Source organism: Harpegnathos saltator, unplaced genomic scaffold, assembly GCF_003227715.2.
Source record: "Harpegnathos saltator strain DR-91 unplaced genomic scaffold, Hsal_v8.6 scaffold213, whole genome shotgun sequence".
Lineage (NCBI taxonomy): Eukaryota > Metazoa > Arthropoda > Insecta > Hymenoptera > Formicidae > Harpegnathos > Harpegnathos saltator.
The window spans coordinates 756,709-783,498 of record NW_020229999.1 but is presented as its reverse complement, the minus strand read 5'-3'; the positions used below and the strand labels follow the sequence as shown (position 1 = coordinate 783,498).

Genomic DNA, 26,790 nt, shown 5'->3' with positions numbered 1-26,790 from the left:
CGTGAAATCACCTGGCGGTATCGTCGCAGCGACGGTACTTGAATCGCCAGGTGACTTCCGGCAACATTCGTTGTAAATGAAACGCGCATTATGGAATTGGCGCGTAGGCAGGTGTCCGATGTTTTATGTGCCACCGTTCCGAAGATCTTTATTAGTGTCACGACCTTTCAGCCGAGGCACGTGTTGTGAGGACAATGGGAAGAGTTATGCCGGAACTGCCGGAAGCGACGTTATCAATGCCGCGATGACGTCATTCACACGTAATGACCGGGGGGGATATTAAAAGTATGATCGATTTGGAGAATTAACCGCTATTTTTAATGAGGCTGTGTCATCTCTCGAGCAATGTGCCGTCGCGTCGCGCCATGACGTCAGGTTGCTTTTATTTCCGTACGGGCGGGCTGTGTCGATGAAACGTGATAAAATAACCACACGTTTGTGTCGTACAAAAATGTATTTAATAAATAACGTCTATACAACAACGAGAGAGGGGGCGGGGAAGAGAAAGAGAGAAGGGTGAATAAAGGTTTGGCAGGCTCGTCTTCGGGCACCTGTACCTGTACACTCGAAGCCGGCGCGGAACGTCCGCGAGGCAGGGGTGTGAAATACGAGGAGGGTGTGCGGGGCACACGACGTGGAATTTATTCGTGTCGAGTACACGCGAGGTCGCCGTCAAAGTTCACGTCGCGCGTACCCCGGACAGAGCGAGACTTTGATCCCGGTGCGAATTCGAATGAATCTTCATTAGCTCGTAGTGAAGATTCTCCGCGACGATAAAACTGTCCGGGCCAGTTAATTCCCCGAGGTTCCGAGCAGACGGAACCTCTCGACACTCCCGCCGAGGAAATATCGTCGCTAAATCGTCGAAAGAGCCCCGAGAGCAGCGACCACCGCGAGATACCGCGTAAGGTTGCATTTGCATCTCCTCTTCTGCGATCGTGGGAAGAAACAGCAAACAGACGACGTCGTTCGTGCAGATCTCGGCAGATCTCCGACTTCGAGACTCGGGGCTTCAGCTGCGCACACACCCTGATCCGCCTTAAAGCCGGCTCCCTGCGCAACAGAGTACCTGTACGCGCGCACACACGCACACAGACGTGCACATGAGGACGTGTTTAAACATTGAAGCGCATAAATGCAACGTCGGCCACTGCTTGCGCGTCGAGAAGCGGTGCCTCCTCGCGACCACGTTTCCGCGTGGAATCCTATTTCGAAATTTAAATAACTCGAGAACACCGTGTACCCTGTCTCTCTCCCTCTCTTCCTCTGTATCTTTCTTTCTCTCTCTCTCTCTCTCTCTCTCTCTCTCTCTCTCTCTCTCTCTCTCTCTCTCTCTCTCTCTCTCTCTCTCTCTCTCTCTCTCTCTCTCTCTCTCTCTCTCTCTCTCTCTCTCTCTCTCTCTCTCTCTCTTCTTTCTCGTCGCTCGTATTCAGACGAGATGCGCGAGATTGTCGCTTGTGTGTTATGAGCGCGTTTACACTTCCGCTGATGTTAATAATAAGAAGACGCGCACGCGACAGCGTGCGAGGAGAAGGAGCGAGGTCTCGTTGTTACTTAAGAATCCGAAGAGCCGAAGGGACGAAAAGCCCTCCCCCCCGGCTTCCTCCGTGGGCGTGTTACTTAATTGCTTTCGTACGCTCTATCCCGAGACTGGGGAAATAAATTAGTATTCCTTTGTACATTTATACAAAATGGCAAACTGGTGCCGCTTGCGTGATACGTCACGTAATACGCGACTCAACCGAAGGGAAGGGAGAGCCCCTCACACGCCGGTGATGCTGTGCAGCCAGGGCTTGAAGTAGGTCGTCCTCATGTACACACCCGGTAGATACGGGGCCGCGCATTTTATGCCATGAGAAACGGTCCCGACCAGGAACCACCTGCCGTCCGGTCGCTGCATGACCAGCGGGCCGCCGCTGTCACCCTAAAACAACAGAGACATCATTAATTTCTGCACACGGTGCTCCTTTGGAGCTTGACTTTGACGCTAAGCGAAGCTACGGGACGGGTGAGAGAATTCTATTCGTTCCTCTGTGGAGGAACGAGGAACTCTCTTGAGAGACGAAACACACCGACGCGTCTCTGCTCGAGATGAGAAATAAGAATAAATCGAATCGCGTACGACCAAAGCCTAAGGAATGAAAAGAGAAATAAAAGTACCAATATGAATTTCTCACTCGTCGATAAAGTCGACTAATCGTGCTATCTAACGCGAGATCGGGAAAGCAACGTGGTTAATGGCCATGGAGTATATACCTCGCATCCCTCTGCGGGCTGAAGGATTAAAGCCATCGCGGGATAATAAATCATAAAAATAAGTAGAATGCGCGCGATAAGATCGTAAACGCGAGTGCGATATGCGCGTGGCACGCGTAGCCGCGAGTAATCATGTCATTCGACCTCGCGGGGAGGGGGAGGGGTCGAAAGGGCGGCCTTAGCGATTAGAACGGTAATACGCGAACGAGCACGGCGAGGAGCGAAATCGTCAGGCGTGCGAATACCTCGCAGGAGTCCTTCTGGCCGTTGGCGTAGCCGGCGCAGAGGAAGCTTTCCAGAATCAGCTTCGAGTGGCCGGCGGTTTGGAACATCTCCTGGCAGACGGAGTTCTCCATAATGGGCACCTGGACCTCTTGCAGCACCGACGGTACGCCACCATCTGTCGAACGCGAGGGTACCGTTAGCGGGGACCTTGACCATGGCGAATCTCGCCGGAAGAAAGTCGCAATAGGCGAGCCCGAATTCGGCGCGCGTGCGACGAGGTCACGCGAGAGTCACCGTCGTGAAAGTCGTCGTCGCTATGCTAACGCGCGTCATGCTAACCCGCTCCATTTCGTACTTTCTACCCAGTCTCTTTCTGTTTAGTCCCGCGAGAAATCCCTCCGCGCGTATGTGTATTACGCGACTCGTAGTGCGCGAGCAAACAAGTTGGCCGCGTGAGAGGATTGATGGTACGCACTGTACTTGAGCCGGCCCCAGCCTGTCACCGTGGCCATTCGACCGGTGAAGTCGATGCCGTCGTCCGGCATGCAGATCGGCACGATGTGCTCGTCGAATTGCACCGGCGTCTCCAGCTCGAGAAGCGCCAGGTCATTCTCGAATGTCGCCGGATCGTAGCCGCGGTTCACGATCACGCGGCGCACGTTCTTCGTCACGCTGCGCTTCGACTCCAGCTCGCCCGAGATGTCGAACTCGCCGAACACGGCGACCAAGGACGCCAGGAAGCTGCGAACAGTCGGACGAGGCGATTGCGAATATATTTATGTCTTCGTGTCTTCGCGATATATCGCGACAGGTGAAAGGTCGGAGCTGTTGCAGGTCGGGACTCGAATTAAAATTGACTCTCCGCGCTATAAAATGAATAACGACTCCAGAAGAGAATCAAATATGCGATGTAAAAAAATTATACATCCGACATCGTGACACGTGCGAAAGCTGGGGTTAAATAAATTGGAGCGAAATAAAATTCATTGGAGCGCGCTGAAATATCACGAACGTATGACAAAGTAACCACGAAGCAATAACATTCAAGCGATTTTTATCTCGGCAGATGCTTTCTGGGGCCTTCGACGAAATGTTTCAAAGAGAATCCTCCTCTAGCTTACCCCGGTTGGCAATGGGCCGCCGTTATCACGTACTTATCGGTGATAAGTACACCGCCGCACTTATTCTTCGTGAACAGACCGAGCCAGGTAGCCTCGCGAACCAATACCTGCCATGGCCATTCTCCGAACATTGCTCCCTTTCCGCCGACTATTTTTCCCGCCCTCGATATTAGGGGTCTCATGCCGCATTCTGTCAAAGCGAAAAATCTCTCCTATACTTGTTATCGCCTGTAGTATCGATCGCAATTTATCGCATTTTATCGTGATTAAATCAACGACTGCAATCATTCGTACCGGGAGAAAAATCCAGAAAATAAAAAATATTTATTCGCTGGATGTGTATTCTGATAACGTATTTATTTAAATATCATTCTTTTCTTCGAATAAAATAAACAATGGCTTTTGTAAGAATTTACAGATTTTTAAAAATATATGTACATATTTTCTCTCTTGAGAAAAATTTATTCTCGATGGGAAAATATATATATATATGTGTGCATTATATTAATATATAAATATATATGTTATCAGTAATTCCCCACCGAATAATTTTTTATTTTTTAGATGTTCTTAGTTTGTTGCATCATTGTTACTTATGATTCTTGCATTTTCTGAACTGACTAAGAAGGTGTTATGAAAATTAATGACACGATCAAATGGTACGGCGTTCGATATGACGAAACTCAACATTCGTATGTCGATTGCTCACTTACGATTCCGAAATTCTGGCGTGTTGGTCTCCTCCGCGGCGTTGCTTTCGGTCGCGTTCAGACTCTGTTCTTCGAGTATGGTCGTTTCCGTGCTGCTGGGCGACGGAGTGGTGACTCTTCTGGTCGGTTTCGGACGTTTTGTCGTCGTCTGAGGTTTCTTGGTCGTAACGCTCTGCAACGTGCTCGGTTTAGGTTTGGAAGTAGTCACTTTAGTAGGACGCGTTGGTTTCTCAGCCGACGACGGTCTCTGAGTCGCACGAGTAGGTCTCTTTGTGGTCACCGATGGCTTCTTCGTCGTCACCGAGGAAGATGGTGGTCGAGTCGTGGCTCTTCGCGTCGGTTTCTTCGTCGTGCTACTCGCTCCGACCGTCGGTCGTTTCGTCACGGTCGCGGGTGTCACCGAAGTCGTTGTGGTGCCATTGCGGATGTAGACTACGTCGCTTAAACTCTGGAGAAGCCAGCCAAAAGAAGAAAGAGTGATGACGAGATAATCGCGCGTTACTTTTCACGGTACTTTTCTCCAGCTTATTTCCAAGAGTGAATATTATTAACGGTATTATATATTTTACATATTATTTACCTAGATTTTACATATTCTTATCGCGTCTTTATTGCTCGTTTATGTAAATCTTGAGGCAAAATTAATCGACGAGGAGAAAGCGTCAGCGCGATACTAAAAAGTGTACCAGCGCTTGATGAGATTCGCGGAACGGAAAGTTTTTCAAATTCATTAAAATTTATCGGCAGCAGGGATTTAGGGAGAAAGCTGAAAGTTCAAAGGTAATCGGGCTATCGGCGCCCATAGCCGGATCCGGTACAGAAATAATGAGATTTTAATGCGAATCGAGGGAGCACTACGCTTCTATCGCTGAAAGCGCTGAAAGTTCAAGCGCTTCCGTGTAAAAAACCGAAGCGACTTGTAACTCGGTCGAACGATGGCGGCGATAGTGCATAAATTCTCCGGCCGGACGAATGTTCGCGTTACCTGGAAGTTGCCCTGTAGCGACTCGATAATCTTGTTGACGAAAGCGTCCACCTTGTTCGTCAGAACGTCATCCTCGATGAACGTGGGCGTCGGGATGTCGTTCTCGCTGATCAACTCGATGTCCGGGTAGCCGGTGTTGTTGTACGTCTCGACGATCGTAGGCTTCTCCTGCTGCGAGATCGGCACGGAGATGTTGAGATTCGGATTGCGCACTGGCGGGAAATTGATCAGGTCGTCGGGCGCCGCCGTCTCGTCGTCGCAGGGTGCGACGGTGGTGAACCTCGTGGAGTCACGATCATCGGTACGGTCTGTCGTGCCTTTCAGCACTATCGTGTTGATCGGCGTCAGGTTCACATTCGACCAGCTGAGGCCGGGCGTCGACGGTCTCAGATTGAACGTCGGCTTTTCGGACCATGAGGAGATCGTCGTCCAGATGACGGGTTTCCTCGTGCTCGGCCGGGTCTTCGTGCTCGTCAACGTTTGGATCGACTCGGTGCTGATGTCGACGCTGGGTTTCGCACTGCTGGTGTCATCCTTGAGGTTGACGCTGATGTAACTGGTGGAGACCACGTTGTTGTTGGCGGTGTTGGAAATGACGGTGCTGATGTTGTGAGTGATCGTGGTGGATACGCTGGGTTTCTTGGTGCTGACGATGGTGGGTCTGACAGGCGTGGTCTTAATCGAGCTGGAGACTGGTTTGGTGCTCCCGCTCGAGGGCTTCCTCGTGGCCGGCTTCTGGGTCGTCTCCGTGGTGAATTCCGTACCGAGCGGCCCGAGAACTATCACCGTCGGCGCCGGAGGGTTCGTCGTAGGTCGTTTAGAGTAGCCAAAGCTGCTGGAGGCACCGTAAGTCGTTTGCGTGGAGGGCCGCGAGGCGTATATGTTACTGGAGCTCGGCTGCGACACGTAGGTGGTCTCGATGCCGGGCGTAGGAACCAGCTCGTAATTGTAGTACGTCGAGGATGGCCTGTGCAGCGAGCCGGGCTTGTAGAAGGTGTAAGGGAAGGTCGAGAGGATGGCGGGGGTTGCGGGAGTCGTGGGACGGTAGTTCAAAGAGGTGATCTTGGTATGGGTGGGTTTGGACGTCTCGTCGATGCTCACCCAAGCCTGAACGGGGGAAGAGCTGGGCATCTGGAGCGTCACCGACACGTCCGAGTTCGGTGTCGTGTCATTCAAAATAGAGATGATGTGATTAATGGCGATCTCCTCCTTGTCGAGCACGTCGTCCTTCTTCTTGTTGCCAGACGTATGTTGCATGCCATCGTAGGCGACGGTCGGCACCTTCACCAACTCGTCGTCCTTCGCGCTTGACACGCTCATCGGCGTGGTGACCTCGAGCGCTATTGAGTTGGTGTCGGTCGCTATTCTCGTGGACACCTTCTTTTCGATTGTACTCAGCTTCTCGTAGGTGTTGGTCATGGTCAGCTGCGTGCTAGACGGGTCGCTCGTAATTCTCTGCGCATTCGCGTACATCTGGGTCACCACGGGCATCCTCGTCATCATCGGCGTTGTTGATGACTTTGGACCTTGCGTTGATATAGACGTCGACTTGACAATGGGAGACGACGGCCGTTCGGTGAATTTAATCCAAGCGCCCGACGACGTGCTGCCGCCAGCCTGTGTGACCTTTTTGTCGACCGACGTCTCGGTGACGGGTCGGAAGATCTCGTCCGGGTTGTGCGGCTCTTCGAGCATCGTGCCGTTCTCGTTCAGCAGTATCGTCTCCGGATCGCTATGGTTGTTCTTGCTGATCCCTTGGGAGAACAGCGCCGGTAGTTGATCCACGGGGTCCGCTATCTGCAGAATCTGGTCAGGGCTCAACAACGTGGTGACCGGGTTCATCGCGGAGAGGTCTTGGTGGTCCTGAATGTCGTTATTGGAATCCGAATGAGTCAACAATCCCGGCAGTCGCAGGTCGTCGATGACCTCCTGCTGGCCCAGAAGAGCCGGGAAGTCCTCGGCCAAGTGGCTGACGTCCGGTTGCACGGGCGTCTTCTCAGGATTGCTCGTCGCGTCATCGTGCGACATCGAGGCCTGATTCGAGCTGGAGATCTTCGTGTACGTGGTCTCGGCGCCGTTCAAGTGATTCGAGACGCTCGGCTTGTCGGTCTTCGTGATCTCGCCGCTCGGCGGTAGCGACATGCCGACCGGTGTGCCGTCTGGGTTCAACAGGATGGGTATGTCGGGTACGTGGTCGATCTGGTGCAGGCCTAGGAGCTCTTCGGTGGCGGGCAAGTCGCCGTTTCCGTTCGCCGGGCTCCTCGGCGGTAATTGGCAGCACGCACCGAAGAGGAAGCCGTCCATGCAGGCGCCGACGACCTCGCCATTGCGTCGCGTGCATTCGTAATTGAACATGCATATCGCCGGCTCGCTCGACTTGACGCGCGGAGGCATTGTAGGCCGGCACGCCTTCGGCACTATCGTGTAGCCGCCGAACAGTTTTCTGCCTGTGAAATAATTAGAGTCAAAGGTCAGCTTCCTCGCGACACGCTCGTCGTTCTTCTACTTTCTTTCCTGCTCACCATTGAACACCACGCGCTTTCGCACCACGCGGCTGAATTGCATTTGCATCGCGTTTGAATGGTACTTTAATCAAATTTGAATATATGAATCTATCAAGCTACATGCAAGGGGACAAAGAGATGGGAGAGGGGAGCTCGGGAGGAGCTCGAAAATAGAGCACACAAGTCGAATTTTATCCTCGAGAGGATTTCCGTTTAGAGGAGCCGCAAAGTACGAAAGCTAACAAGAAATGTACGTGAAATGTGTTTGTATTTTATACGTGCGCTTCACATTTTCGAAAAATTCCACTCTGACTCTGAGAGGAGAACGACGAAGAGAGGAGGGAGGGAGAGAAAGATAGAGGCTGCAATTTCCATCTCATAAATAATTACAATTAATCATTATTATTCCGGGCACATCGCGTCGCATGACGCGAAGAGGAGGCTCCTAAAGACCGCTCCGTTTGGTATTTGGGTTGTGGAAGAGTATCGCGTTCGCGTAGCTCGCGAACGCTGCCCCAAATTGCAACTCACCCTCGAAGAAAAATCGGATATATCGGGCCACGCGCGATCGGAGATTTATATCGACACGTCAATGCGCATCCGTGTGGCTGCGCGGACGTTTAAATAACCTAACCGCCGTTTTCGCGCCGGACTAAAAATACACGGACGCCGTTTATTCCGCGACGATTCCGTTTCCGGCCGATGTTGCAATCGCGAAGACGGCAGCCGGCGATGAGCGCGCGCGATCTCTATAAAACAGCCGCACTTTAGACACGTCGTACGTCGAATCCGTTTTAAAAGAGACAGAGAGAAAGTGAGAGAAAGAGAGAGAGAGAGAGAGAGAGAGAGAGAGAGAGAGAGAGAAGACACGCGCGAAAGTTATTTCCTCGGCAAATCGTGTTTATAGCTTCTTTCGCCGAGATAGCTCCGATAAAGTGTTCACGCTAATACGTTCTCTCTCTCTCTCTCTCTCTCTTCCTCGTCTCTTTTTTTCTCGTGCGCAGTCGCGCGCGTTTATTCGCGAGCGAGCGAGAAAATATGAATCATCGACGGTATCGCGCGTTAATGCCGAGGTACACGGCGAGGAAACATCGGTTAAGAAGATGTACACGCGTCCGCGTGTGTGGCTGTGCACATACGCGGCTATCTTCTCCGGTTATGCTTAGCTGACCGAAGTATAGACGAGCAAGCATGTAGGCTCCGCACGTGCCTTCTTCTACACGCTTGCACACTGCCGATATATGATGACCTACTCCGCGATCCGTTCGCGATGCCTGTCTGGGTGGACTCGTGGCGTGCCAGATTTTGCTATGCGCGGGCCCGCGCATTTTACACGAATCGCGAGTCCGTGCTCATCGTCATCGGTATGCCGCGTCCGCCCGCCTAAATAAACAGCGCATACCCAGGCGTGTCGAGAACTCGCCGTGAAATTGCTTCAAAAGACGTCCCAATTCCCCGGACGTTCTTCCGGCTCCCCTCGGGGCCGCCTTTCGAGCCCCCGCGGGCTCTCGGAATAAAGAGGAAGAACGAGGTGTGACGCGTGAAAGAAGTATCGACGCGTAGAAGCGATCACGTAGAAGAGACAATAAAAATAGTAATGCTACGAATGACGGAAATATCGGCGAAACTCGGCGAATCTCAGCGGTGAAAAGCGTCGTGCGAACGGGACGGACAATGGCGGACGCTGAAATTATTAACAATTGTAGACCTGTAAAATTCGACGGACATCATTTTCACTGAAGCTTGGTGCGCTGAAACTCGGGCAGACTGCTCGGCCATTGCTCGTCGTTCCCCGTTCGACGTCGCGGATTGCAGTGACGTGTTTTCGCGCGCGGAAATTGGCGTATCTCCCCGGCGGCCGCCGCGGCGCGCCGGAACCGGCAACTTTCTTTTCCACGCGACGCGGGAAAGAGAGTGCAATTTGCAATTTAGATCAACCGCGGGATTGCGCACGCTCGCGAAATATGGCCTGGCTACGTGACGACGGACGTTACGCGAGCACGTGACGCGCCACTTAGCGACAAGTCCGAGCGAGCCGAGACACCCCGAAGACGCGTCGTCGTTCCGATTCATTCCCGTGACGTAACGAGTCGACGAGCGTTAAATACGTCAGCTCGATCGGCCCGATGTATAATGCAGCGGCGGACGTAAAACGGGAAGCGGCCGCATCAAGGATGCACGGCCACCAAAAGCTCGGCGAGCCAGCGAGGTTTCGCGAATTATTCATGCGAGTTCAATCGAACGCACAATGTTGCCCTGCCGAACGCTGCGTGGGATCCGTCCGCTCGTAAACGAACGCGTACAATTCAGCTACGTTATGCAAATCATGTTTCGTGCCGAAAAATGCGACGCACTAACGCGCGTGACCGACGACAGATCGATAGCTTCTTATAATTATTGTTTCTTATTGATCTTTCTTATATTTTATTATGAGATGCTCCAAACGACGTAATATCGCAAAATGCGCAGGCAGTCCTTTAATAATTAAAACGACCGAGCTCTTTGCATCCCCCAGTGTGCATTTCCCAGGACGCGCATATGTTTGCACCGGTGTGTACAGGGTGCGCTTTAAGATAAATAAGCGGCAAGGGTAATATGAGGATTACTTAAAAGTCTCCATGAGAAATTTTGCTACTGCGCGTTTTACCGCCTCGGCCGAGATTTGATAGTTCCTGCAGATTCACCGCGATAATCCGCAGACGGCGGTCGAGAGAGGAAATTGCGAGATGCGAAGAGCTCGTCATACTTTACGGGCGATCAGCAGGTGAGAAATGGTCGTTGCATCATCGAGCCCGTCGCGCGCGATTGAGATCTTGATTTCTCGTGAATCAAATTTCATACTGCCCAGATACATATATATATAATTCACACATATGCATGCGCGCGCGACAAACGCGCTCTCGGGGAAAATACGCGATGTTCAATCGAGCCCGTAGAGATTCGACGGCGCAAATGGATCGCGAAAGTGTAGCGCAGCGTAAAAGTCTCGCTGGCGTTCGCGCGGGAAAAAGCATGATATATGATAAATTATCACAGAGCTGTAAATGTCACGAAGGATGCCGAGCGCGCTCGCACGCGCGCGCGTGTTCGCATGCTCGCTCAAGCGACGCGCGTCGTAAATTCTCTTGACACAAATCAACCCGCGAAAGTGGAGAAAGGTGAATTTCCGATATATAGGGCGACGTCGCCGGCATTCGCTAATGAGCATTCAAATGTGGTGTTGCACGTTCGGTATGCGAAGCGCCGCATGGGTCGCAAGTTAATCTTCGCGAGCGCCGAGTCGTGAGAGTCGCGAGAATTTCTTTCAGCCACGGTAGCGACACATTGATATATTCGTACGTGACGCGGTCGATACGCCACGTTATCGGATTCGCGATTATTATATAGGACGCCCCAGAATTCGCGGGATCCTCCTACGCGCGGATTTTGCGAAATTCCAAATTCTTCTTCTACCCGCGAAAGCCACGCGCGTGATTTTGTTATCCATTCGTGAATTGCGCACTCGCGACGTCAAACGCTCCGTAGAATCTCGAAACATAATTTAATTCCTGTGACATTAAAAGTTCCATTTGAATTGGCCTCGGGAGAGAAGAAGTTTCAGCTTTTCTCTCTCTCTCTCTCTCTCTCATCCTTGGAGGTTTTCCATTTGCTGAAACCTCACCCTTAATTTATCATGTTAAACTACCAGGCGGCCATTAGAACTACTTTTCTTGAGTTTCCTCTCGAATGTGCGCGCACTCGGGAGAATAAGTGATGAGAACTCTGCGGTACTTTGTGTACAGATAATACCTTTAACGTAACTGTGCAAGCCGTGAGCCGCAATCGAGAGGTCTCGTAAAATTTTTATGCGACGCATCCCGCACTAATATTTCCGCGCTACTTTCCCGGGGCAGCGAGGCCTAAGTAGAATTCGATGTCAATATTTGTCGTGTGAAAATTTTCCCTAAAGAAACGCTGCGTCGGTGAAACGTGAAATGTCGCGAGCGCGAGCGCGAGCGGTTTCCCCGGGCGACCCTTGACCTTCCCTCTCGCGGCGCGCTCGACGAAAAGGACCGAGGAGGAGCGACACCGATATTCGCGCAGCTCGGCAGAAAATCGAATTTCACCTCGTCTACGCCCCAACGCGGCCGGAATAAGCGGCGTACAGCGAAAAGCTCCTTCCGCCGCGGCTCGCCTCTCTGTCGTTGATTTTCCTCAAAGAAAGACGGAAAGTAGAATTCGGTGTCAGTAATGACTGCCGACTGTCGTACTTTAACGTATCATTTTGCGGTGCGAGCCGCGCCGCGGCGTGCATATTAACGCGACGAGAACAATTTGTAAAAGTAGAAATCCTCGAGTCTGCCTTGTTTCTGCCTTTCTCATGTATTCATCATTCTCTGACGTTCGTGACGACGACAGCTTTATTGTCTGCACGGCATAGAGCGTTTAGTGAAGCGCTATCGTATGCGAATTTCATTTGTACGATCCGGACCTTATTATCCCGGTCTTTGTAATACGCTCATATATTTTAGCTGTACATTAACTTTTCAAACGATACACATGGGGCGACAAGCTGCCCCCAACCGGCGATAAAATATCGTTCAACGCTATTAACGATAATTGCTAACGCGAACGTAGCAGAATGCATGTCGGTACCAATTATCCTAATTACCTTCATTCTGGGGCGTCCATGAGTGAGAGGAGATGCATGTCAGAGTGAGGAGGACGAACAGCGGACACCAACATACACCTTTCTCAACAGCCATCTGTAATCAAGCAGATCGGTATATTAATTATTCAAGAAACAGACATTTTTATATCTCGGGAGATTCGGGTGCATCGCTAATGCACAACTGACGCGCGTAATTCGAAGAAACGACGCATTTACGGACTTGGACTTATGAGATATTTTTTTTTTCGCTAAATACGATCAGCAGAATATGCTGTTTGAATTTGGCGAAGGCGTCTCGAGAACATTCTACACACGTGGAGGGGATATTAAATGTCTCGGAGAGATTAGCACGGCGTTAAATAAAGAAAAGGAAAAGAAAAACAAAATTCTCCTCGAGCATAAAGGTAGCTCTGCTTTAAGTGAACGTTAATTTATTTATAAAAGTGGCCCGTGACGCCGGCTCGACGACGGTCTTAAAGTACACTTCAGTGTTAAACCCGACTTTGAGATGTAAAAGGCGACGTAAAATACACATGCACTTGTGTATCCACGTGAGAGAAAATAGACGGCAGGTTGCAATTTTCCCTTTGCAGTTGGAATTCCTCTCACGATATCACGTATAATTGGACAATCGAGCTGCGCATCGAGCGCTACACACACTTATTCCCCCCGCTTCTATGATAATATCAATGAATACAGGTACAAAATTCGTCGAAACCGAAAGATACGTTACGTCGAAACGAGATACCTGTTTTATTATTACGCGTTATTTTTCTTCCGGGACGCCGATCGTGCAATTTGCGAGAATAAACCTCCGCGCCGATCGACCGCCGCGTAAAATTCGCATCGTTTTCAGTTCGGTCTCTCGATATACGGCGATCGTTCGCCAGTCGTAACTTTCCAGATCTGGTTACCAGATCGGTGTACATATTTGTCCTTCGTAACGGTACAGAAATATCAGCCTCGCGAGTATGTCAGAAAAACTGGAAGCCGTGAAGATGATGAGCTCGCACCGGCCCTGGGGCTCGCTTAATCGACTTTACGTTTTATCCACCTACCTGCCTACTGATAATTACTTATTTTGCCACGACACATATACGCGTTAAATCGTATATTTGTTTGTCGCTGAAAAGCCCGCGGTTTTTTTGTATGTAAGTACATGTGCCGACATATTTTTAGAATTTAATTGAAAAGCCGAGCGATCGTAATGCGCGATACATGCGCGCAAACGTTATGCACAAGATAAATATTAATTACTGTATTAAATCGAAAGATAATATGTAATGTAATGTCACATCAAATAGAATTGCAAATCGCGGTTTTAATTAAATTCGGTACGATTATGACGCGAATATATGCCCAAGACAAATGCCACCGCCGCAGTGTGCGCACGGTTTTATGAAAATTAATTCTATTGTAAAGCGCGCAATGTCGCTTAACAATCGGTTCGCGCAGCTTGCCGTTTTAATTTATGTAATCCATTGATCCACACGGTCGGACGCGAGTACAACAATGGTTAATAATTTAATGTCTTTTACGAAGAGGCTGAATATGTGAAGGGTTAACACCGAGGTCCATAATATTTCACAAACACGGATCGATGCCTCTTCTGTGTGTAACATACGCAGTAGTGGAGGCATCGATCCGTGTTTACTCTACGTTGTGCATATTATGCTTGCACATGAAAAGAAAAGCTTAAATAGTGTAGCCGTGTGCGTGTCTGTGTACGCGAGCAGGTCTATTAATAATGTTCACAAGATGCGAAAGAACCGACGTTTCAGGCGCTGTTATAGTTTACAAGGAGTACACGCGCGGCCATTTTGAAAGTTTACAATCGCGTTTCAGCGATAGCCGTATTAAAAAAGCAGACGAGTGACATCAGGCGTGAGACGAGGCGAGGTGAGGCGAGGCGGAACGACATCGTTAAACGTAGACCGCGACGCGACGAGCGACGAGACGAGACGCGATTTTGCCGTCCTTACTTTAGCCGAATCGCACACGTTCCCGTAAATCGCCACGTAATTCCACGCCTTAGGCCTGCACCACACACGGGCCTCCTGCACTCACGCGCCGCTCGAAAAATGAGGAGGAACATTGCCCTGGACCTATCTCTTCCTCCTCTCGGCAGGAGGTTCACGCTCTCACACGCGAGCACACTCACGCGCGCGCGGACTGCATGCGTGTTACCGGGATCCCGTTATAGTCAGTCACAGGCCCGACGTGTGCGATAGTCGCAACCGGGCGGAGGAGGAACGGGGACGAAGTGTGGGGTATCGGAGGAACCTGAAGGTGTGTAACGTCGCCGGTGAGATGTTCGCGGCGGGGAGTGGAGGTCGCTCTGACGAACGCGAGAGATGAGCGGAGAACGGACGACGACAAGCGCGGGAGAGAGAAAGAATGAGTTGGCGAGCGCCGCTGATCGCTTTAACGCAGCTCCACCAAGGCACTGCTAACCCAGTTCTACCAATTCGCCCCCGTTCTGTCCCATTCCCGCGGCCCCTTATTGGGTAACCCATTAAAGCCCACTGTTTCGTCGCGGGGCAAGGGTGAGTGATCGGAGTCACCTTACCGAACTGTCACTGAGAAGATCCAGGATAAATCGTGCACCAGGATAGGTGCACCGACGCGACCGAAGACTCCAGCAGTGCACACACTATGAAAAAAAATTTAGCATCTCTAACAAAACTGTTTAGTTGAGGCATTTTTTAATAGCAACCAAATATCTTATTTTATACAACAAAATATTTAATTGTCTCAATTAAATATATTTTTCTGCTTTGTTCTCCGGGCCAAATGATTTTGTTCTTAGACTTCATGTATAAAAATTAAGCATTTTAATTATTTTATCCATAAAAATTACATAATAACAAAGTATTATTTTACATAAACTAAAATAATGCCCAATGAATACTATTTTGTCTTTCTGTGCACTAAAATTTAGATTTTATATATTAAGAAAAAATTATAGTATTTTTAACAAAATTCATATAGTTAAAGCTTTCTGGTTGCTATAACAAAATTATTACGTTATATGAACAAATCGTAATCAAAGAAAGATATTTGTTTACAGGAACTAAACAGTTTTGTTGGGCATATTTTAACCAAATTATTTTGTTGTTACAACAAAATTTTGGTTCACGCAACAATACATTTTTCCTAGTGCACCTAAGAGACGTCCTCGGTCATTCTTATGATTTACAAGGTGGTTACAGACGACCGGAGTACGCCTTGATCATGCGAAGACCGCTCGAGTAAGGATCATTCCGAAGATTTCGAAAAATCTTCTGGTTAATTAATTGAATCCTGAATACCGTGTGTGTACGTGATTATCGATGTGTGCCGTTCATTCAAAAACCGAGTCGCGAGAGGAAGAGAAGAGCGAAGGAGAGCACGCGAATTTCAGGATTCCGGCTTTCGAGCTCGCGCGTTTCACGTCGAATCGCGAGATTTCGAAATTATAGACGACCACCGCGCCGATCCCCGGAACGCCGCTCGACATTTCGAAAATTCTCTGTGTATCCTGAAATTCCAGAGGTAATTGCGAGCGTGGGTCGCGAGAAAGCGAGTCTCATTGTGGTCGCGAGTGCGCGCGCTCTCTCGCGCAACGTGAAATCTGGTTTTGATCGCAGTTGATTGAGACAAATCGCGGCGCACAACGGGCTTGTCGTGGGATTTAAATAAAACAGCGAGTGACGCTTGGGTTGTGCTGAATAATGGTTTTAACGCACAAGCCACACGATGACTCCGTATAAATGGTGCCGCTCTGATTTTTAGTGCGATCCGTTAAAGTGAACTGGACGATGCGGCGGCGGTGGCGGCGGACGCGCGATGCGAGAGAGCACCGATGTTGACTATTAAACCTCTCTCGCCTGCTAACCCAAAAGTATCGGAACATCCGGCCGGATTAACGCGACTCGTCGATCAAACGTGTTATGCTAATTTAATTAAGCGCCGCATTATCGCCGCGTCAATTCGTTCTAAATACAGCGCGATAGCACATTTACGTTTTAATTGTTCCGGCGAGCGCGCGCGAGGAAAAGCCGAGAGAGAATGAGAGAGACCCCGCGACAGCGCGTCACAGAGACGAGAGCGATTCGCATTTCGCGAGTTCCATAGGGACGACAAGGAGTAACAATCATCGGGCACGCGCCCGATTTTACTTTCGCGCGTCTCCCCTGCGCGAGTCTCGCACAGAGCGCGCAGAAATGAAGCAGCGCGCGCAAATTACGATGCAGCCGGACTATTAGCATAATCCGTCCGTAAATCATCGCGGCTGAGCGCTGAACGTTAAACGGTAAGGTTAAACACGGTGGTTTACATTGTTCACAGTTACCGCGGCTCAGGGACGATCGCGCGACGATAACGCGGCGTTATCGCGTCAGCGGTAATAACATAGTCGCGGGCGCGTTTGTACGGATTACGTCGTGGGAACGTTACACCGGCGCGTTATACACTGTTAACACCGCCGTCTTCGCCCTTCGCACACACACGCGGTCGTGTGAGCATGCGGAAGTCACTTTCGTTGGGAGGTGTTCCGTTTTCGCGCGCAGCGCTTCCTGGTTCTCGCCGTTCTTCGCGTCGATCGCGACGAAGACGAACGCGAGACATGAGCGCGGTAATCATTCCCCCCCAAAATGGCGAGCGCGCGATATGAAGCGATCGATCGCGATTACGCGTTCGCGGGAAATCCATTTCTCCCCCTCCCCCGGCATTTTCTCCATTTCGCGAATCTCGAAGGACGAAGGATAAGACCGGCCGCGCGTGGAGCATTTTCTCGGGATCTACTTTGGATCCCGGATGATTTCCCGGAATCGAGGTTCAAGTTAGAACTGTAATGTTTCAAACGCGCGATTCCAAGTGGGGAACCCAAAGTTTTCCCGATATATCTCCCGGTTTGTATTTCACGTGGTTGGAGTGTCATTTCTCCCTCGATTTTTACCCCGCTACGAACATCTCTGGTGCGCGCTTCCGATCGTGTAACATTACTTTATATATTTGTAAACTAAACGTAAACGCGTACCATTCAATCGCGACCTGACAGTGGTCTGTCAATAACAGACGTTAGCGACTGTGTGAAGCAAAATAGCCAGTTCCCGTGATATTTCTGTGTCGGTTTTAAACGGAGAACCGTATGCTTGCGACAAGAATGGGATCTAGTCATAATCTGCGCTGCGGGCAAATTTCTACGCAATGCGAAGGACATTGCTCACACGTCTGTTCGTATATTGTGCGAGTATAATCAAACCTCATTGTACTGAAAATAGTGTGCGTCAGCCGAGCGCGATAAATTTAAAATCTGCTAGGCGCCTCTGTTGGTCGCCTTTGCTCGCGTTCTCTCTCTCTCTTACTCATATTAATCTTCACTTCCTATATTTCCACGCGAGTCTCGTGTTTTTAATTAAAAATACTCTCCACCGCATGCATTCCTCCTCGCGCTCTTCTAAAACCGTTTCCCCACAGGCGCGTTCTCTACCACTCGTTCTCGTCGTTGTAATGTTTCCACCCCTTGACGGTGGCGGTGGCGGTGGCGGTGGTAGTGGTCGCAGCCAGCGCTGGACAGACGACGTTAACATTCCCCGCGCACTTTCCGAGCTATCTGCCGCGGCGATCAATGGTAAACGAGTCCTCCGCGGTGTGTTTTACTGCCGGCAAGGCGCCGTCGCGCGCGTTGTACCTGCCGTACGCGCTCGCGGGAATTCTCGGCAAGCCGGGGAAAAAAATAATGTATACGGCGGGAAAACGCGCCGAGAGGGTCCCACGCGTTCGGCGAGGATCCTCGTTGGCCGCCGCCGCCGCCGCCGCCGCCGCCGCCGCTGGCGCGGATCCTCACCGAGATCCTCGCCGAGATCCTCTCCGTCGACCTCTCTCGTCGAAGTCGACTCCACGTCGAAAATTCTTCCGCGTTCATTGGCCGTCCGTCAATGTCGGGGGGACGAGAGTGCGCGAGGCGAGCGCGACGTCGATGCACCTTCACGCGTGCCGCGGAACGCATAGCTCGACGGGACCGCGGAGAAAGCTCAGTTCGGCGTCTCTCGCGTTTATTGGATCTGGGTGACCCGATTGTGCGTGGCGCAGCCTCGCGCTCTCGACGGTCCTTGCGACCGCGTCGTCAATCTGTCGTTGCTGATGGATCCTCGCAGAGATCCTGAATTCGAACAGGGTTCGAAGGAACCGCTATCGATCGCCGACGGGCGATCCGCGCCCAGCAGTTAATGACTGCTTTAAAAACCGACGGGAGACACTAACGACCGTTATTACAGATTCGAACGTTAATGACGTCTTCATTAATAGTCGATGCCTTTGTCGTATTAATTAAACGTATTTCTTTTTTCCTTTCCTCTCCGCCGACGACTCGACGGCCGGATTTCATTTGACAAATGAGAGAAAGGATGATTTGTTTCTTTTTTCTCTCGTTCGCTTTCTTTTCTCTTTTCTTCGCGCTACGCTGCGAAGAAAAGATTCACGATCAACCTCGTTTCGAGCGCATTCGCAATCGCGGACGATTCAAATTAATCGGAACCGACCGGCGGGTGGGGGAAGGGGACATCTTTGGCCTCCATTTTCTCCTCGAGCGCGAATACGAGCGTCGATTATCGAGCGACGGTGATTAGCGAAATAATCGAGAAAGTAGGAAATCCGTGCCATTCGAATGGATCACAGAAGCCGCGACGAGACCGTGAAACGACTTGAGGCGCGTTGTGATCCGCAGACAGTCTCCGCTTTCACTCGATCGTTTCAGACATTTCGAGCGCGGTCGTTCGTGCAAAACCGATCGGCTCCTGCCTCTCGGCTCGACACGACAGCCTCTGCCGGGGTCTACCGGTCTCCCGCATAAAACATCGAAAGTGACAGCCGGTATTGTGCATTAACGTTGTTCACGTGCCAATGCTCGCACGGAAGGCCGTGGGACCGTTTTTGCGGTTTATTTACGCAGTTCCGCTACGAGGGAACCTCATCTCAATCTAAAAAAAATCTGGCACTTTAACGGAACTTGGTACATCATTGTACCACGTAGCAGTCGATTGTATAAGATGCTTTCAGACGGTCAGAATTGCGTTTCCTAGTTAGTTAGTTGTGTGTCCCAGTGAACATCGAGTAACAGTAAGATTACATCAATGTTATAATTTCCCACTTAACAATGCAGACGCGGCATAAGACGAGACTCTGTCTCGTAACACTTACAATGTTATGTGGGAAATTACAATATTAGTGTAACGTTTCTGTTGACTATTGACGTCGATTAGAATATACGTAAAATATTCCCTCTCTGACATCCGTTTTTTGGCTACAGTATTTTGGGTCACGTGAGAATTCGCACAATAGCCCGAGAGTTTGGGGGCGGGAAAATCGCTTTCGAATGACTTTTTATTTTACATGAAAATCGCATTGACAGAACGCACGCGTTGCTTACGTTACATTCGAGCGAGAGTCGCGAGGTAGATTTACGTGCTTTGGTAACGGATTATTTTTTCCCGTTTTTTTGCGACCAGTTCGAGCGCTCGCGCGCCATCCTAAATTAGCCATGAAGGCGCCGTGTGTTACGGCTACGAATTTTCTCCCGCGGGTTAAACGGTAAAAGGCATCGCGTAGAAACGTTAAATGCACAAATCAGCCTACATGATTGGAAAGAGCGACAACGAACTGTCGAAGCGTCGACAACCGTTACAGCTCGCCACCGCATACCTGGGTTAGGTACACATCGTCAGACGTGCACGTGCGTAAAGGATGTGTGCGTTAAGCGTACTGCTCGGGGTCAATGTGTGAGATTTCGTCGAGTCTCTTTCGACAGACACGGAGGAATTTCAGGGTCCGCGAAAAGTGAAAATGCGTCTCAATCCGTTCATCACGCTCACGATCCTCCGAATGTCCGTCTCCCATCGAATTCCCCAATTTATGAATAAGAGCCGATAAGAGCCGAATAATTCGGTAAACGTGGGCATCCGAGAAACGGTGGTATCCTGTGCCGCGTATCAATCAAATTACAAACATGTACACACCTCCATTTTCTCCTCTCTTTCGATGAAGATAGCCGGGAATATGAAACATCCATAAATCCCATAAGAAGAAACCGCCCGTAAACTCTGCTTGAGGATCGAATGTCAATGCCTCGAGATCAGAATATTTTTCCATCGCGCGATTCAAATTGCGCTCGAAATCAATCAGCTCGACAGTCTGTACCAAACGACATCGCGTGTCGTCTGAAACGCGTGATTCGCCGTGTTCGCCAATCTCGCGGTTGCTTCGTGCACACGTCGATGCGTGCTCGCCGTACTGACTCCTCGTGACTCAGGTGTGCGCTTCATGCTCGGTGCATCGTGCGTATCTCGTCTGCCGGCAAACGAGGGCAAGTCCGCGCGAGCCAGGTCGATACCTGTTACTTGCGTCATCGATTTGTGCGCCGGAGATCTTCCTGCAACTTTCGGCGTCTAGCTCGTGAGGAACGCGCCGAGCCGTGCCGCGTCCACGTCGCGCGGTTAACGACGCGTGGATGAAGAACACGGGGAAAAACTAGACGTCTTCGTGGCGGAGGAGGAGAAAGGGGCGGCAGAAAGAAAGAGATGGATAGAGGGAGAGAGAGAGAGAGAGAGATTGAAACGCCACGGTGCAACGGAGCATGCCAAATGTTCTTCTACGTATAGAAGTGTACGGAATGCCTCGTTTACCGTCGCCCAATGTCGGCAGGAGAGGCTTTCTCCTGTTTCCACGATCAGATCATCGTCCGCGCGATTACGCCGATTTCCGATCACGTCCTGGTTCCGATCTTCCGCCGCCGCGCCGGTCTGATCAAGCGCGTTCCCTTCGCCGATATTGAATTCCATCGTCGCGCGATTACCCCGCCGTTGCACTTTCTCCCGCGACATCAGGTCGATCCTGCGAACCTGGGCGACCCCGGTTCACCCCTCGACGACGACGACGAGTCCAACGCCATTTTCTCCCTCCATCCCGTGAATACGAATCAAGATCAAGCGAGCTTCGAGCTTTTGCAACGACGCCTATCGCATGACATACAAATTCTCCGGCGAATTAATTAATCATTTATTCGTGCGCGCGCGCAATCCACCGAATCGTCGAATATATGTATATTAATCGTATGGGATAAGCCGATTTTGCGGCAACACGTTGAATTTTCCAATAATTTACCGAAAGGGCGGTAATAAATTGGCGAATTAAATAATCACCGGCGTTAAATTAACACGAACTATCGCCAGGGACCCTCTCTGATAAGTCCCGCACGAGTGTTCCATCGCGAGTACATTTTTCGCGGGTCGCAGACACACGCAATTCCATCAAAGCGCACATAATCCACAATTATAATATCGAGTCGCGACAATGAACTTTCCGGTCCATTCAAATGCAAATACGCGTTCTCCAAAGACCACCGGAACGAGAATGCGTGACAAAGACGAAGCGACGCAAACCGCTCAAGCCAGCATGCAACGGGAACGACCTCCGTCATCCGTCTCACCGGCCCCGCCATCGATCAAACAACCCCTGAAGAGCCGAGCCACTTACCGTGCGCATTAACCTTGCTTGCAAGCGAGAGGGCCCGCGCGTTAAGCGCGTCTCATAACGTCGCTTAAATTCCGGCAGACGAGCCCGCTCCGCCGACGGTCCGCTTCCGCTGCGCAGAGAAAACGCGACCTTGCCCTTGCTGCCACTGCTCAAAACGTCCCTTCCGGATACCTTCTTCAGCTCCTGCCTTCCGGGCTCACCGTTGCCTCCTACCGTCCGCTCTACCTCCCGCACTTCCTCACTGAACTTCGTCGCGGTTTGCCGATCGGCTTGCCGACCACGCGCTACGCCAATTACCGATCGCGGATCTACCTGCCCCGGTCGCGGTCTTGCTCGAGATCGGATTTCGAGTCGGTGCTCGCGATCCCCGCGATCCTCGGATTCCGTCTGTGTCGCGCGCGCCCCGAGCACTCGCCGACCGTGTCAGCATCGGCGATCGAGGGCACTCTCGTCCCCGGCGGTCTCGTCTGTTGACTCTTACGCGCTCCGACCGATCTGTACCGCGCGACGATCGTCCATCCGGCTAGCAAACGGGATGGTACCTGTCTGGCCACGGCATGTGCTGGAGTCGCATGGCTAAGTCATAAGCGGCGCCTTCGACGACGAAGATCAGTGGTGGTGGCTGATGCCCGGTCGGTGGTGGAGGTCGTTCATGGTGGAGGCAACGGAGGCGCGTTCGACGGTAGTCCGATCGAAGAAGAGGAAGAAGGGGGACCGCTTCGCGGAGGACAGGAGCTGTCGAGGGGGCGGAGGTGGTACAGGTGGCAACGGTGAAGGAGGAGGAGGAGGAGGAAGAAGAAGAGAGAGAAGGGCAGGGGCAAGAAGAGAGGGCACCATCGGTCAGAGAAAGAAAGATAGAGCAGAGAGGAAGAGAGAAAGAGGAAGAGAGAAGGGGGAGACTTGGAGAAACCAAAGTGGGTCAGTGGCCAGGTCACGTGGAGAAGAACGGGGCCCCAACGTGCAGGATGGCGACACACTGTCCTACTCATCCAACGGCCGTCTTGGCCGCTCCAGGTTCTGTCTGCCCATTCAGGAAACGCTACGCGATACGCCGTGGAAACCAGACGAACGGTCGCGGTCCTCCCCCCGGCGGTATCCTCTTTCGAGAGACAGCGCGGGCAAGAGCGGCGCTTTTGGCGGAATTCGGACGGTTCGGAATCGGACGGATGAAGAGTCGTGTAGCCGGTCAGCTGACGGAATCGCTAGAGATGTTTGCCTGATGATGCACACACACACACACACACACACACACACACACACACACACACACACACACACACACACACACACACACACACACACACAGACCATCGGCCACCGGTTGATACTTCCGTTGATGCCGAGTCACGTTAACGACACTCGTGCGCTACGCGTATCACACGAAAGCGGCATTCGCGTCTGATAACGAGAGCGGCGGATTACTCTGGAACGCCTCGGACGGTTTCTTCGTCTTTGAGCGGAGGTACCGATAGGCATCGCTAACGGACCACGGGATATCTCCGGGGGTCTGCTAATGCGCGTGAAAATTTGTTCTCCACGTATCCAGCCGAGCACACGCTCGTGGAAAACAGTTAAGGAAATGTCATGGTTAGACCGTAAAGAACATAGTTCTGACGAAGATAACATTGTCACGGAGCCGCGCGAAATCCGTTCTCTCTCGGGTACCGATATTCCTGACGGAAAATTGTCAAAATATCGTCCCTTTGTATTCTTCATCGTCTCCCCGAGCCACTCCCCCTCGTCACGCTTCGTATGTTCGCTACATGATCAAAATTAAGGTCGGCGGTTTCAGCAATAAGCAGAGTGATAAAAGGGATTTGGCTTATTATAATTAGAAGAGGAGCGTAATGGTGCGCATTTTGCCTTTGAGAGCGGCCTGAAAGAGATAAATGAGTTTCCCCCTATTACGCGTTGAAAAAAGGAAGAATTCCAGAACGCTCCGTCTTCATCATATAACTCTCTTGGATATTAATAAGTTTTCTTTATTAAGGAGATATAGAGCGGAAAAGCGAGTCGTAATATAAGCGCAATTTTTCATGCCGGTTTACAATGAGTGTTAGCGGCTCGGCGGCCGCTTTCGAGCAAGTAGCAGTTAAATACGAATTCACCATTTTTACGTTTTACTGAAGTAATTATAAAAAAAAGATTAATTACATACGAGAAAATTTGAAATTAATTTGACGAATATTTCGTTTTTACTGCCGTTTTTAAAAAAACTGGACAAATTTATATAAAATTGTCCTAATGATAAATTTAAATATAAATTTGGGGATAAATATATGTAAAATTGGATAAAAGGTACTGTTTAAAAAGAGGAAAATATTTAATTTTAAATATTCAAATTTTCAGGCACTTATGTTGGTCCAAGCGAGCTTCTTTGAGTCTCGAAATTGTCTTAAAATTTTTCAGTCATTAGATTTTTCTGTCAAGCCATCTGATGCGCGACCTTTCCAACTTTTCTCTTCCGTTATGTGTGCCCCATCAGCAACTAATACGTAATATACTCGTAATATACGTTCAACTTCCGACGTTTGCGCGCCTTTGACTTCTCTTTCTTTCTCGCGCGTGCGAGTAGTATTAAATGTTTCTACTTTCAGATACAAGAGGATAATTACAATAGAGTAGTGTAACGAATAGAGTAGTGTACGAGATAGACGCGTGTGTGTCGTCTGTCTGTCTGCTGTAAAGGTCCGTATACCCCTAATGATATTATCTCATTACCGCTAATGACACGCGCTCGTTAATGGAATGAAGATTATCGGATGAAAAGCGTAAACACAAGTATATACGCGTGCATGCGCGCATATAGCTTTTTTGTGCGTATAAATGTATCATATCTCCGTGAAAAAGCTATTAATTAACGGATCGATTATTCCGCTCGTTAAAATTCATTCTTTTTTGTCATCAACCGGTGAGTTCGCGGAATGAGATAAGGGGGAATGTGTAGTTTCGGCCCAACGGCCGAACGAAAGTGATCTCGTGCTTTATCGTGTTTTATCTTGCAATACCGGGAAAAGCCCGAAACTCACATAAACGTGTCTCGTTACCGTGATAATGCGAGTTGTGCGTGCGAAATTGCAATATCGCCCGATCTCGATTATATGGTTTCGAGCATACAGGATGCGTCGTGATGTGCTGATGTTATTAGCGCGGTGTGGCCGTAGATTTTTACACACTTCGTGTGATTCGTCTCACGTTTAATATTGTTTCTTTTTTAATTAACACATCAAACAAAACAGATGTGTGAGCTTGAACGCATTTCATAATTCTTTTTATTCTTAAATGTTTCCACATTAAATAGAATACCTTGTGCATTGCGCGCGTTCTCTCTCTCTCTCTCTCTCTCTCTCTCTCTTCATCAATCGTAATTATAAAAAGCACTGCAGATATTATCATCTGTGCACATGCAGCGGTTAATTCATTATGCATTTCCAATTAGCTGACTGTTTTAGAACTGTTAAGCATTAATTTGGGAAACAACGTGTATGATTTGGTATGTCCCGCCGCTCATTAATATTCCGTTCACAAAGGAAACAGGTTACTCTCGTAATCCCATTTGTGTAATCGGAGCGAGACGAAATGTTCGACAAGGTACGTCGCGGCTTTCGCGGATGGCGATTCGCTACCAGGAATCTTAATTGGCACATGGTAGCCGAATTTCACCTCATTTCGGAGTCAGATCGTCTTGAGACCGCGTCCATTCCGTGTGATTAATCACACACGGACCGGGGGGCAGGGTGAAGTGGGGGATCTATAAACTCGATTTTCACTCACTTCCACAAAATACATATATATTGAAGAGGGAATAATTTTACAGAGACATGTACAATAGAATTAATGGTAGTAAAATAATTAGTACAGATTATCAACTATATAAAGTATAAAAAGAATAAGCATTTTCTCCAAGCACAAATCTTCTAGTGTAAATAATTATTATCGTACGGCAGATATTCAGTCTTTTCTTTTCTTTTCTAGAGAAATCAGTGTGACATTTATTGCATTCGCGATAAATCTGTTACATTACATGTATAATATGCGAGTGGTTTTTAATAATGTTTAGATAATACACGTTTCACCTAGATAGCGCTAACTACCTCCATAAGTGTTCTCCTGCATATTCTCGGCAGGTACTTTATCCTCAGCTTAATAGGCACTCGTTATCAATATTGCAGCTCCGATAGCGAACGATAATAGCTGTAGGAAACTGCTAATAGAGTTTGATTAGGCTTCGCCGTAGAAACTTCAATTCATCGAAATCAACAATTTTGAAACAACGGCAATACATCGCCGCGACGACGACGACGACGACGACATCGTCGTTGCTGCAGACATATGTCAATAATTGACGATTCTATCCTGTAATTCGTGTGAAATGGTGAAACCACGGAACTATCTCCGTCCCGTATAATCATGGTGAAATTATGACGACTCCCGAGGAATCCATGTGTGGCTCTCTTAAACGCAGCCTTGCAACGCAGGAATGCGTAATTGATAACGGTCTCGGCTACTCATGGCTCTTTCACTTCGGGTACTGTTTTGTATTAACGCTCGACTATATGCATCCGAGTAATATCGTGAAACCCGACTTCCTCATATTGTTGCACGTTTAAGTGAGAGCCCGTTTCGAGGCTTATTTTCTAATCGACGATTGAACGCAGCATTTCGCCTGCGCGCATTTTTAGAGCTGTCGGGCGACTTGAGGAGGCGATTATCAGCGTTAGGAAACGTCAGCAAACACAAAATTAAAATGTACGACTAACATCCCTGTGACAATTTTCTGTGAGGTTTTCCATCGCACGACGATCGACCTCGTGTATTTTTACGT

General features: G+C 49.7%; 1 protein-coding gene across 1 annotated transcript; it reads right to left on the bottom strand.

Annotated features, from left to right (window-relative positions):
• Positions 1–1,377: 1,377 nt before the first annotated feature.
• Positions 1,378–23,183, bottom strand: flz (transmembrane serine protease filzig). Its single transcript, XM_011152299.2, has 8 exons — positions 21,966–23,183; positions 12,453–12,546; positions 5,298–7,744; positions 4,316–4,760; positions 3,603–3,792; positions 2,957–3,222; positions 2,502–2,656; positions 1,378–1,924 (listed from the first exon to the last, which is right to left on the bottom strand). The coding sequence occupies exons 1-8, from the start codon at positions 21,972–21,974 to the stop codon at positions 1,763–1,765; spliced, it is 3,768 nt and encodes a 1,255-aa protein (XP_011150601.1). The 5' UTR covers positions 21,975–23,183; the 3' UTR covers positions 1,378–1,762.
• Positions 23,184–26,790: the final 3,607 nt, after the last annotated feature.